At 38.5% G+C, this 14,330-nt stretch overlaps 1 protein-coding gene across 2 annotated transcripts in view; it reads left to right on the plus strand.

Annotated features, from left to right (window-relative positions):
• Positions 1–12,159, plus strand: part of cwf19l2 (CWF19 like cell cycle control factor 2) — a 124,475-nt gene extending 112,316 nt beyond the window's left edge. The window contains exons 16-18 of one of the 2 annotated variants that reach the window (XM_072263121.1): positions 2,897–2,977; positions 6,793–6,894; positions 7,768–12,159. In XM_072263121.1, coding sequence (XP_072119222.1) covers positions 2,897–2,977; positions 6,793–6,894; positions 7,768–7,914 — 330 coding nt within the window. In that variant the 3' untranslated portion in view covers positions 7,915–12,159. Of the gene's footprint in view, positions 1–2,896; positions 2,979–6,792; positions 6,895–7,767 lie in introns of those variants that run through there. The other variant, XM_072263122.1, reaches the window with a different exon arrangement.
• Positions 12,160–14,330: the final 2,171 nt, after the last annotated feature.

A 14,330-nucleotide genomic window follows, 5' to 3' on the forward strand; every position in this document is an offset into this window, starting at 1 on the left:
AGATTTATAGAAAATCCCAGCCAAATATGCAAAAGTAAAATTTCTAAGATAGTAAGCACCGTGGTTATTGGCCTGATATGTTAACTCCCCTCCCCCACCCCAAAAATGTCTGATCTTCTGAGTAGGTCTAGCTTTTCCCATTCTTAAAACAGATTTAAATTTAGTTGTAGCTGCTTCATCAGGACTGGAAATTAACTGAACCCAGTAATAACACTAAATTGAAGAGGCAGTGCAATTGCGATTAGATGTTAGGAGTACTGACTTCTGGCACAGGCGGATATTGGAATGAAAATAAACTCTGATTTTTGAAGATCTGAGGTCACAAAACAAAAAAAGAATTAATTGTACAGAAGAACATATAAGACAAAGGTGAGGTCAAGAAAATGTGTAGGGGAGACAGGGAAAAAAAAACAGTAATGAAGGAAATATAAACTGAAACAGTAAGTGCTAGAAATGTACATAAATCGTCATTTAAAAAATACAGGATTATATATTACTTCCTAGTTAGAAACCTTGCATTCCTCTAACTACCATTATCCTAACACAACTTTCAGAACATGGGAACTGTTTCAATTAAGTGTCGATAGCTACGTCATCCCCTTCTCTCAATTCCTCCGTCTCCACTGCACATGCTCTCAGGATGAGGCTTTTCATTCTAGAACAAAGGAGAAGTCCTCCTTTTTCAAAGAAATGAGCTTCCTTTCCTCCACCATCAACGCTGCCCTCAACCACATCTCTTCCATTTCACGCATGTCTGCTCTTACCCCATCCATCCGCCACACTACCAGGGATAGGTTTCCTCTTGTCCTCACCTACCACCCCATCAGCCTCCGCGTCCGGCCCATAATTCTCCGAAATTTCTGCCACCTCCAACTGGATCCTACCACCAAACGCATCTTTCCCTTCCTCCCCCCCCGCCCCCCACTTCCTGCTTTCTGCAGGGATTGCTCCCTACATGACTCCCTTGTCCATTCGTCCCTCCCCACTGATCTCCCTCCTGGCACTTATCCTTACAAGTTCTACACCTGCCCTTTACACCACTTCCGTCACTACTATTCAGGGCCCCAAACAGTCCTTCCAAGTGAGGCGTCACTTCACCTGTGAGTCTGTTGAGGTCATATACTGTGTTCAGTGCTCCCAGTTGGCCTCTTTTATATTGGTGAGACCCGATGTAGATTGGGAGGCCGCTTTGCTGAGCATCTACGCTCTGTTCGCCAGAACACGTGGGATCTCCCAGTGGCCACCCATTTTAATTCCACTTCCCATTCCAATATGTCCATCCATGGCCTCCTCCACTGTTGGGATGAGGCCACACTTAGGATGGAGGAACAACACCTTATATTCTATTTGGGTAGCCTCCAACCTGATGGCATGACCATCAATTTCTCAAACTTCAGGCAATGCCTCCCCACCCCTTCACCATTTCCCATCCCCTTGTCCCTCTCATGTTATCTCCTTGTCCACCCATCACCTCCCTATGGTTTTCCTTGCCTCCCTTTTTTTCTTTCTCCATGGCTTTGTGTCTCTTTCACCAATCAACTTCCTAGCTCTTTGCTTCATCCCTCCCCCTCCAAGTTTCACCTATCACCTGGCGTTTCTCTCTCCCCTCCCCCCATCTTTTAAATCTACTCCTCAGCTTTTTTTCTCCACTCCTGCTGAAGGGTTTCAGCCCGAAACGTCGACTGTACTTTTTTCTGTAGATGCTGCCTGGCCTGCTGAATTCCTCCAGCATTTTGTATGTGTTGCTCAGATTTCCAGCATCTGCAGATTCTCTCTTGTTTGCCCTCTGAAACTGCTTCACTACCATACATTCCCATGCCTTTTGGAAATGCTGTTTTAATTACAACTTTTATTTTAAATGAAAAAATGCTTAGCAGTGAACAGCTGAGCTACTTTGTAACTAAACTTTCAGTAGCAATTAAAACATTGCATCCTGAGATAAGACAGATAACATAAAATGTATCATACTGAAGTTGGGAATTGTTTTGAATCAGCATCAACTCTTCCCAATAATCTTCCCGATATTCTGAAGGAGGTGCATGTTGACAATTAATTGCATTTCTCAGATCTATCATATCTTAAATGCTGAATGTCCAAATAGCTACATTTGGCTGCTGGCAACAAATTGATGAACATCTTTATGAGCTAAACTCAAGATTAAGTGTTGATAGGTAAAAATGATCTGCTATATCATATTCTGGTAAAATCTTCAAATTATATAACTGAAATATATATTATTGCTGACTGTTGTAATACAATGCATTCCTAAAAAATATTTATAATATCGGCAGAGCTTACAGTTTTAGATATTTTTATGTTAGCATACTCAAGCGCTACTCCTGGCTTCAAATCAACCATTTCCAAAATTCTTAGCATTTGTTTTAGCTGAAGTCAAATAGAAGAAATGCTAAGAATCAACTGATGATCAGGACTGGTGAAGGTACTCAGCCCGAAACATTGACTGTTTATTCATTTCTGTAGATGCTGCCTGGCCTGCTGAGTACCTCCAGCATTTGATGTGTGTTGTTTTGATTTCCAGCATCTGCGGATTTTCTCTTGTCAGTGGTCATTTGCTTCCCAACCATATTTTCACTTAGGCACAATTACCAATTAAACCTCAATGTAGAAGAGTAAGTTTTTATAAGTGCAGACACTAGATTGTGTGAGGAAAATGTACTAAGTAATCTCATAGAATTGAAGCCCAGTGCCTTCAGTTTTGTTTTGTTCTGAAATGTTTTATTTTACACGGAGAGCATTTATAAGCATTAACATTTCATTATGGTAATGGTTGTTGTAAATAGAGCCAGCAATAGGGAAACATTCAAGTGCATTGTTTGACACAATATTTTCCCTAAATGTAATTATTTTCCTTTGCTATTTGTGCAATTTATGAAAGAAAGCTATAATGGAGTCCGATGAAGAGTGGGCCATGAACAAGAAGCTAGTTGATCTTTCAACAAGGGATATCCGCAGAGCTGTAAGTAGTTACTACCATTGTCTAGGAATTATGCAATATATATAAATATATATATGAAATAATTGAATGAAGTTATTTTTGTCTGGGTAAGATACCTAAGATCAAATAAAATAACTGCATATTGCAAAGACCTAAGCAAACATATCTATAGATTGACTATGTGTTTCACAGTGCACAAGAGTACTTAAATTTCAAACTGTGTTCCACCAAGAATATTTTTCTTTTGATTTTTCTTGCAGTTTTCATTAAATACTTTGAGAGCAAAATTTAGCTACTTTAGTAACCTCCTGATCCAGAAACTGAATTTGTTAAAATAAAAAATCAATTTCATTGAATTATAATATTTTAGAGATTGACAATACATATGTACTTATGTATTTAGGGCCACAAAGTAGTAATTGTGGCTAAACATGCTGTTTTAAAAATTCATTAGATTCCCACGTAACTGAGGAATAGCCCTAAGCATAAACCTCAGTGAAAACATTTCATTACATATATATCTATTACACTAAGGTTGCTGTTAATTACAGTGTAATGCTAATGGCAACTTACTATTGGCTCATCATTACAGCTGCAGAATCTGGTTCGTTCAAATGCATGAACGGAAAAAATATTCACCACCTTCTGCTATATTATATATCTGTATCATTGCGGTTGACTTCACTAAATCTGTCTTTCATAATGTAACTCTAATTTATCTTCTGTAGCCTAATAGATTACGATTTTTTAATGCTTTACAAAGCCCGGTTACACTGAACCTCCTCTATTAATTTGCCTATTGTTATAATAATTAAATTATTGGCATTATCTAAATTGTTTTTGCTTTTGTGATCAAATATTGGATTAAAATAGTTTCAAATGCAGTTTTGATTGTAAGAGCTGCAGTGTTTTGGAATACTAATTGCTGTATTTGAATTATAGGATTGTATCACCATTCATAACAAAATGCACTTTTTCTAAAAAGCTATTTTTCTTTCATTTTGTGTGCTTGAGCTGGAGCCTTGCATTGAGGGCCTTAAATTGTGCCTGTAACAAATGTCCCTATCTTTATATTGTCTTAAAATTCTTGATAACCACAGTTTTTCCAAATAGATTTCTTTTTCCTTATCTATGGAAAGCATAGTTTGTTGGCATAAAACGATTTCACCAATTCTTAAAAAGAAAGTATTTACTTTGCTATTTGGTTTTAAAATTGCTGGACCAGAAATCTACTAAACTCAACACTACTAAAACTTCTAATTAAACAGAATGTTGTAGTATCTCAAAACTTGAAGCCTGCTGGGAGTTCTACACATAGCTCATATGAAATGGAATTTATTTATATCTACTCTTACCAAGAGTAATTTCTTTTCATAGTGTTGGTTTACATAGAGGCAAGTTGGATACATGGGGATTAAACTAAAATGCAATGTTGTATAAACTATTTGCATGTGAATATATACAAGCTGAAACAGCCCGGTAGGGAAGAAGATGCCAGTTTTTTCATACGCCATTGGAGGAAGATTTTTATTGCACATTCATACAAGGCTTCCTTTGCAGATATCCCCAGTACAGTACTGGGTGAAGAGGCATCACAGATTAAGGCAGGATTAAAACTACACACTAAAATTTTGTCTTGCATGATATTTAGAGCTTCATGAACAATTAAAGCATTAAGCATGTTCTAAGGTGCAACATTTCCAACAAATTGTTTTTTTTTGTTGTGATACCCCATACCTCTGACTGCATCTTAAAAAGTAGAATAATTTAACAGCAGTATCTAACATAATAAAATATGATGGAATTATATTCTGATATATCTAAATCTGAGTTTAGCTTCATAGTCTCCCACTATATCACAGGTTTTAACTAGGTGCTACAGTAGGAGAGAGAATAGGAGGTTAAGAATTTTGAATACTCAGTTTTGAAACTTTACTAAGACTTGAAGAAAACAACGTAACATGATTTGTGTCTTAATGTTGGTGTACCAGAATGTACAGCATCTTCATAGAAAATCAGTAGTGCAACTTAGCTATATATTTTGGTGAATATTTTGCATTTATCAAACCCACTAGTGACGTAAATTTGTATAAAGTCATAGGGATGTGAAAAACATAAACAAGTGCTTTTGAACTAGCCGCATGCACAAAATGCCGGACGAACTCAGCAGGCAAGGCAGCATCTATTGAAAAGACCTTAGTCAACATTTTGGGCCGAGACCTTTCATCAGAACTGGAGAAAACATGAGGAGTCAAAGTAAGAAGGTGGAGGAGGAAACGCAAGGTGATAGGTGAAACTGGAAGGGAGATGAGGTGAAGTAAAGAGCTGGGAAGTTGATTGGTGAAAGAGGTACAGGGCTGGAGAAGGGAGAATCTGATAGGAGAGGACATAAGGCCATGGAAGAAAGAAAAGGGGGAGGAGCACCAGAGGGAGGCAATGGACAGATAAAGGAATAAGATGAGAGAGAGAAAAGGGACTGGGGAATGGTGAAGGAGAAAGTGGGAGAGGCATTACCAAAAGTTCGAGAAATCGATGTTCATGCCATCAGGTTGGAGGCTACCCAGACGAAATATAAAGTGTTGCTCCTCCAGTCTGAGTGTGGCTTCATTGCAGCAGTAGAGGAGGCCGTGGATGGACGAATGGGAATGAGAAGTGGAATTAAAATGGTTGGCCACTGGGAGATCCCACTTTTTCTGGCACATGGAATGTAGGTGCTCAGTGAAGCCGTTTCCCATTCTGTGTCGGGTCTTATCGATATACAGGAGGCCACACTAGGAGCACCGGATACAGTAGATGACCACAACAGACATACAGGTGAAGTGTCTCCTCACCTGGAAGGACTGTTTGGTGCCCTGTATGGTAGTGAGGGAGGAAGTATAGGGGCTGGTCCGCTTGCAAGGATAAGTGTCAGGAGGAAGATCAGTGGGGAGGGACGAATGGGCAATCAGTCATGTAGGGAGTGATCCCTCTGAAAAGCAGAAAGTTTGGGGGGAGGGAAAGATATGTTTGGTGGTGGGATCCTGTTGGAGCTGGCGGAAGTTATGGAGAATTATGTGCTGGACACGGAGGCTGGTGCTGTGGTAAGTGAGGACAAGAGGAACCCTATCTCTGGTGGGGTGGTAGGATGGGGTGAGGGCAGACATGTGCGAAATGGAAGAGACGTTGAGGGAAGTGTTGATAGTGAAGGAAGCAAAGCCCCTTTTTTTTGAAGAAGGAGGACATCTCTTTAGTTCTGGAATGAAAACCCTCATCCTGAGAGCAGATGTGGCAGAGACAGAGGAATTGAAAGAAGGGGATGGCATTTTTATAAGTAACAGGATGAGAAGAGGAATAATCCAGGGAACTGTGAGAGTCAGTGAGTTTATAATATACATCAGCAGATAAGCTGTCTCTGGAGACACAGACAGAGAGATCGAGAAAGGGGAGGGTGGTGTCGGAAATGGACCAGGTAAATTTGAGGGCAGGTTGGAAACTAGAGGCAAAATTGATGAAGTCTATGAGCTCCACATGGGTTTCCTTGTGCTTCTTCCTCCCCTCCCCCACCTTTTTACTCTGACTCCTCATCTTTATTTCTCCTGACCTGATGACTCTTCTCCATAGATACTGCTTGCATTTTGTGTGTGTGTTGCTTTTTCAGATTTTCTCTTGTTTGTGTTGCTTTTGAACTACACAGCTTAACAGGAGCTTCAATAAAAATTTCTTCTCCACACTTGATTTAATCTGTCAGTGAACAAGCATGCAGACCCTGAGTGTCGACTCTTTACATTCTTTTCATTTAGATGCAGATTGTTCCACATTGCAGAAGCAACATCTAAGAATACTTTTTTTTGTTTCAGGTTCCTAAAGGTCTTCCTTATTTTTCTGTGGACTTTGGTCTTCAAGGTGGATTTGCTCATGTCATTGAAAATGAAGACAAGTTTCCTTTTTACTTTGGGAAGGTACCCTAACTTGTGTGCTTGTGACATATACTACAGAGTTGCTTGATTCTTATTTAAATCATCTCAGAAAGAAATCAGTTAGTAAAAACTCATTAAACAGTAAATGTACTCAACTTCATGTACCAATTATGAAATATAAAATATTTGCTCTGCAAGGTCTAATGATTTAATTATAATGTAAATTCTGGGAGTCTTTATCTAGCTGCTCTCTGACACTATATTGTTTCTTGTGCTGTTTTTGCTGTTCAACATGTCTTCTGTAGCTTAGAGGGAACTGATACAATCTGGAGCCATCCGGCTGGTGCTTTATCTAGAACTATCCAAAATAAATCCCATTACCTCATTTTATTCCTTTTGTTCTATTTCCAATAATATATTAACTTTTCCATAATTCGCTGAAGAAATTTCTCCAGACCTCCTCAATCTCTTGGCAATCATTTTGATGTAGAGGCCTTCCACCATTGACATCTCAAGGAGAGCCTACCTGCTGGCTCCATAAGTGTACTGAACCTGAGTACCAGAACAGCACTTGGGGTTGCAGTTCATTAAATTAATAGAGCCACACAAGTAAAGGCAATGTAATTAAAGAACAATGTCTTCAGAAGTGTAGTGGGAAGTATCCATTTTTAAAAATCTTACTAGAAAACTTGAAATAATATTTCTTTTAATATTAAAAGGTAGGAGATGGAGTCAAAATTTGACTTAGTATATTCCTCTTGCCTGCCCAAGAGAACAGAGGAAGGAAATTGATTTGCTTTGTGTGTGGTGTAGTTGGTGAAAAGGGAATAACACAGGGAGTAGAAATATTATGTTGAATTAGTGAGCAGTTTGCAGAAAAATAATTGACATTAACTGATTTGTCCTCTTTTAAAGGAAATTGTTGGTGGCATGTTAGATCTAGAGCCAAGGCGTTGGCGGAAACCTCACAGAGAAAACTTTGATGATCAGAGGAAGAAAGTGCTGCAGTTTTCACAGTGGTGGAAGCCTTATGATTGTACCAAAACTAAAAATAAGGAATAAGGTTGTCTTTTACAAGAAAATGATTAAACTCTCTTCAAACATTGTATTGGACAAAGACAATTTCTTTACAATGTTCTCTAGGTAAACCACCTCTGCTTAGGTAAACTAAAAAAAAGTTCGATTTTTTTTTTTGCCATGATGAGGCCTTCATCAGTTTAGAGGAGCAACACCTTCAACTCTGTCTAGGAAGCTTCCATAAGCATTGATTTCTCCAACTTCTAGTAATTTCTCCCCCTCCCCCTCCCCTCTTCTTCAACTCCCAGCTCTGGCTCCGCTCTTGCCTCTTCTCCCCAGCTGTCAGTCACCACCCCTGGTGTCCCTTCTCCTTCCCTTTCTCCCCATGGTCCACTCTCCTCTCCTGTCAGATTCCTTATTCTCCAGCCCTTTACCTTTCCACCTTTCACCTCGCTGCTTCATATATCATCACTTTCCTCCACCCGACTGGCTTCACCTATCACATTCACATTTGTGTCTCTCCCCCCCCCCCCCCAACCACTTCTTATTCTGGCATCTTCCTCCTTCCTTTCCAGTCCTAATGAAAGTCTCGGCGTGAAATGTTGACTGTTTATTCCCCTCCATAGATTCTGCCTAACCTGCTGAATTCCTTCAGCATTTTGTGTGAGTTGCTCTGCAGTTAAAATTCAAGATCCCACTGATTTTATCATGAAGCTTTCAGATGGCTGTACAAGAATGTAAAATTAATCTATATTGAAAATAGTTAAATTGGTATTATTTTGCACTGTAAATAGCAAATAAAAGCAGGCTTAATGTACATTTTTAATTTGTCCTCAGCTGTGAGGTTCAAGCTTTATTATGTTTATAAAAGCAAATGAAAATTTGATACTGTAAATAGCTGTAAATTTATGTTGTTTCATCACAATGGGCTTGTATGAGTTTCATCTTTGAAATGGAGAAAGTGCAATTCAAGGAGGAGTTCAGTGTAAAAACAAGTTCAGTTAGGCAATGAGTTGTGGTTGGGCCTCTGTTCAAGAAAGATGGGGAGGATCCTTAGACCATCTGGATGTGGAATGAAGACATTTTTGTGTTTTTATTTCATCATCGGGGAGAAAATTCAAAAATCAGATGTGCAAAGGATCTTGGGAGTTTTTGTGCAGGATTCCTCAAACGTTAACTTGGCGATTAAGTCAGTGGTAAGGAAGGCAAACGTAATTTCAGCATTCATTTCGAGAGGACTAGAATATAAGAATAAGTATGAAATGCTGAGGCTTTATAAGACATTGGTCAAACCACCTTTGGAGTATTGTGAGCACTTTTGGGCCCCTTATCTATGAAAAGATGTGCTGGCATTGGAGAGGGTCCAGAGGAGGTTCAAGAGAATGAATTCAGGAATCAAGGGGTTAATGTATGAGGAGCATTTGATGGCTCTAGGCCTGTACTTACTGGAGTTTACAGGAATGAGGGTGGAATCTCATTGAAACCGTATTGAATATTGAAAGGTCTAGACAGAGTGGATGTGAGGAAGATATTTCCTATAGTAGGTGAGTCTAGAATCAGAAGGCACAGCATCTGAGTAGAAGTACGTACAGTACTGTGCAAAAGTCTTAGGAACATATATAGCTATGCTGCTTAAGACATTTGCACAGTACTGTAGTAATTTTATATTCTGCACTGTACTGGTGCTGCAAAAAAGATATTTCATGACATATGTGAGTGGTGCTAAACCTGATTCTGATATGGGTCTCTATTATGGATTGAGAGTGGAAAGGGGGCAGGGAGAGAGGACTCATGGTTGGGAAAAGGGGAAGGGAGAGGGGAGGGGGCAGGAAACACCAGAGAGATATTCTGTAATGATCAATAAACCAATTGTTTGGAATCAAATGACCTTGTCTAGTGTCTCAGGGGTGGGTATGTCTGCACCCGCACCACCCCCTGCCCCGGCACTCCTTCTCTGCCATCTGCACCACACCCCTTCCTTGGCATTCCCAACATCCTTTGCTCCTGCCAGATTTGCAAACTCGCTCTCCACTCCATGTTGACAAATATAGTGCTGTGCAAATATCTCAGGCACTCTCATTTTTTTTTATATATATATATATATATATATATATATATATATATATATATATATATATATACACACCTAAGACCTTTGTACTGTACCTTTAGAACAAAGTTGAAGAGGAATTTCTTTAGCCAGAGGATGGTGGAATATGTGGAATTCATTGCTACGGATGGCTGTAGAGTCCAAGTCATTGAGTGTATTTAAAACAGGTTTATAAGTTCTTGAATAGCTTCAAAGTTTGTGGGGAGAAGAATGAAGAGTGGGGTTGAGAAGGTTGTTAAATAAGCCATGATGGAATGGTAGAGCATACACAATGGGCTGAATGTCCTAATTCTGATACTATGTCTTATGGTCTAGCTTCCAGTCCAATTATTCTGATCCATGAAGTATAAGCCAGTAACCAGCAATGTATGTTACTGTATTTAAAGGCTTATATATTTCTGTATATCATTGTTAAATGTCAACAAATGGAATAATTGTTGCTTATTCTAATATTTAAAGTAGGTGTGTTCTCAGAGATTTAAAATTCACAGGATTACAGCACTTATTTTTCTTTTGATATTGGTTCGGTGACAGGAAGCAGAGAATAGTTGTTTTCAGACTGAGAGGTGAGCTGCTGTGCTTCCCAATGTTCAGTTTAGGCTCCATAATCTCCTTTCAATTTTTTGGATGCTGTAGACCCAAACGGAGCACCATTTGAAAATTTTCAGATGCCATAAAACTTGCCAACATTATAAAGAGAATTGAGGGAGAACTGGCCTGCAGAATGTCGTTGATAGATTGACTAAAAGGACAGAGTGTAGAGGATGGGAGTTCAAAGCAGAAAAGTATGCATGGCAGACTTTGGGAAGTTCAGTATGAAAAAGCCTTATACCATAAATGCTCTGATTAATGTAGATGAGCAGTGGCTGCAAGCCTGGAAAAACATCTACTCACCACTTTCTGCTTTCTGTCCCCAAAACTATTATCTTAAAACATTTGTAAATTTAATGTCCTTTGTAATCCTGTGGATTTAAAATCTTTGAAGGTGCTCCCACTAAGCATGAGACTCGCAATTAACGTTCAGTGCTTATTCCATATGTGGATATTCAACAACGAAACTTAAATAGAAAAGCCTTTAAAAGTGGCCGATTGAAGTACATATCCTTGTGATGCAGGAGCCCAGCGAGGCCAGCAAGTCCATACCAATTCCCACGTAGCATTCACCCTCATGGGACAATGTTAGGCTTCAGATGAAAACTAACCACTCTCAGGAAAGATGTAAAATAAAAGAGTCTCCAAGAGTTTGGGAATATGCTTTTATGTATATATAGAAGGAGCAGGGGGTAACTTAATAGATATAGCTGAAAGGTTCTAATGGAATGGAGTACAGCTGCTCCCTTGGCAAGTGGAATGATAACCAGAGGTCATAGGTTTAAAATTGTTGACTCAATACGGTTGTGAACTGGAATATTTTGCCCGAAGAAAAAATGGTGGCAGTTGATTTCATAAATAAATCTGAATGAAATTTGAGCAGGCATCTGTGGATAAAAAAGTTATATAGTCACAAACAAAAATGGGATCGTTGAACTAAGCACAACTAACTGCTCTTCAAAAGAGCCGGCACAGACATAATAAAGGAGACATGAGGAAAATCTTTATCATTCCTTAAAGTATGATGGAAAGCAAATTCAATTGTGGCTTTCAAAAAAGAATTACTTGAGTACTTGAAGTGGGCAAGATTGCAGGAGCAAGAGTCTGTGAAAGAGATTACATAAAAATCAGCTTCTGCTTAGTGGGCCAAACAGCCTCCATCACTGCCATGGTACTTCTACAATTCTACAATAACCAGAGTAAATTACTGTTCATTGAAGCAGATATTGTAAGCACACTCAGATGAGTACAATATTGAATTTTTCAAAAACATAATGTTAAGGAACATTTGTACTTGGCTAGTCTTTGAACAGAGAGCAGTTGATCTCTCAGTACAGTCACATAATAGTGATACAGTCATAAAACAGCAATGTTTGTTAACTGATTTTACATAGATTACACTGTTAAGTTATGTACAGCATATATTCATAGAACTTGTTATTATGGCAGTTACAAAGAGCTAGTTTGAGCCAGCTCTTGTTTTATTTTTGAACCAAGTGGTTTACATTCTGCTTGTGCAGTTCTCAGTGGAATTCAAATTCGTATTGTTTTTGTATTATTCATATTGTTTATCATAATGAAAATTTTGAATTTGCATTTGACTTTTTCAATAAATAGATTTCATTGTAGCCATTAGTACAATATTGCTGAAAACTTTGTTTTATTGTTTTTTTACTGTTCACAGAACCTAGTTAAATTAGTCTTTCAACATTCTATGAAATCTTGTGAAATTCATTGTTGAGTGGTTCTGAGACTTCAGCTAATTCAAGAGAGGGGCTAGACCAATTCATTGGTAGGTAGTTAAAAGGGGTGTGTGAGCCCCTGAAACGAAGCTGCAAGTACTAAATTACCAGGCTCACTATGTACACAGGATGAATGCAGTGAGAAATAGAAAAGTATAATTTTAGTATAGGAAGACTAGGAGCATTCCAGGACAAGATGGGAATGTTTTGTATGGACAAGGATTATCTAAAATGTCAATCTTTAATGCAAATAGTCACTTCAAACACAAACAGTGTCACAAGAGGAAGGGAAGAGGAATAACATAAGTTATTCATTCATCAGGGACTGGGTAAATACTCCTGGAAGCTTGATTTTAGGAATATTTTCTGATTGTACAAAGAAACCTGTCCAATTTATTTTCAAATATTAATAGCAATTGATAATGTACTCAAAAACAAGTTATTTAGAGGTCTGAGCATTTAACATTAGTGTTATGTTGACAAAGCTGAAGGAAGTTGTGATTTCAAAATCTTCCATGAGATGACTTTGATTGGGTCTGGTTACATACTGTATAGGACTGGAAGACAAAGGTTAGGAATTGTGGTGACAGAATATAATGATGTTACTGAGTGCCGACACTTGTCATTCAAATACAGTTAATAGTCATGGATGAAAAAAGATCATGAGAAACTTGACTTAAAGATACATTTTTTTCCCAAATTAGCTTCATCTATTGCTGTATTACTTTGTGTGGTGCCTCACTGCTATTAGGAGTGGTTGGACTTGTATTTATGGGGCCTGTCTCATTGAAATATGTTGCTTAGTTGGCCGGATATTCAGAAGGAAGTCTCATTTGATCCTGACATTTAATCAGTTGGATCACCAAGCATGCTATTCTCCAAGCCATGAAGTAGGTTTGCCTATGTACTTGCTAACACTTTTGATCTTAAATCTTATGTCTTTTATTTTGCCATCTTTATTAACAAATAATTGAAAACCAAACACTACATAATCATGCAGGAATCGATTTTGTTGATGGGATGGGAACTGCTGTCTCACATATTCACCTATATGTTGTTCATCTGCTTGCTAGACTGGAGGACAAACAGCAAATTGTCTATAACTTTTGAACTTCAAATCCTGCATAAGGCTGCTGTTTTCCTTTGCCCTTTTCACTCTTGCTCTAACAACTAGGTCAAAGAGTTTTGTCAACTTCCATACTTGGTGATGAAAGGTCATATTTTTCACTTTTCTCTGTATCATAACTCACTACCACAGCCAACTCCTTCAGCAAAGGCTTGGTCTGTTTTCTAATGGCCTCTATCAGGCTCTTTGTCTAACATTTGTTGCTTTCTTTTAGGCATTCTGTATTCTTATGCGTCATAACTTGCATTTTTGATAGTTCGGCAAAGGTCTGAAATGTGTACAAAAATCTCATTGCTTATCTTGCATTTCCTGCAATTCTGTATTTGAGTAAAGTATCTCTAATAGCTATGAAGTAGATGGTTTACTTGGATGGTGGTATCAAAGATCTTGCTGGAATTCATATACAAGTTATTCTTGTATAAATTTTCTACTTGTGCTGAGAACTTTTACTGTGGGTTTTACAGCCAGGGCCCATGATAAACCTGTAACTACAAATACGGTCACAATTTTTCAAGCTGCAAGGGAAAGGCGTAAATCATTTTTGGATTTAGCCTCAGTTCAGTTCTGCTGTGGATGTACAATGACAAACAAGTTCTTAGCTGCAACTCTCTAATCTAATGCTACTAAAAACTGTATACCTCATTTTTTTCCGAGGCTATTAGTGATGACTGCAAGCCTCGTGCTCCTAGACATTCCCAATTTGAGAGCAAGTCTGAGACCTCTTAAATATGTCAAACTTTTTTTAAACAGAGGCAACCAAATCCTGTAGATATGAGGAAGTTTATGGATTTGAAAGGGTATATCCCATTGCAGTGTGGCTCACAGGGGAGGCAGAGGTCATTGTAATTGCCTTGAAGACAGCTGTGGTGTGCCAAGATGACATTACCTCTGG

Source organism: Mobula birostris, chromosome 7, assembly GCF_030028105.1.
Source record: "Mobula birostris isolate sMobBir1 chromosome 7, sMobBir1.hap1, whole genome shotgun sequence".
NCBI lineage: Eukaryota > Metazoa > Chordata > Chondrichthyes > Myliobatiformes > Myliobatidae > Mobula > Mobula birostris.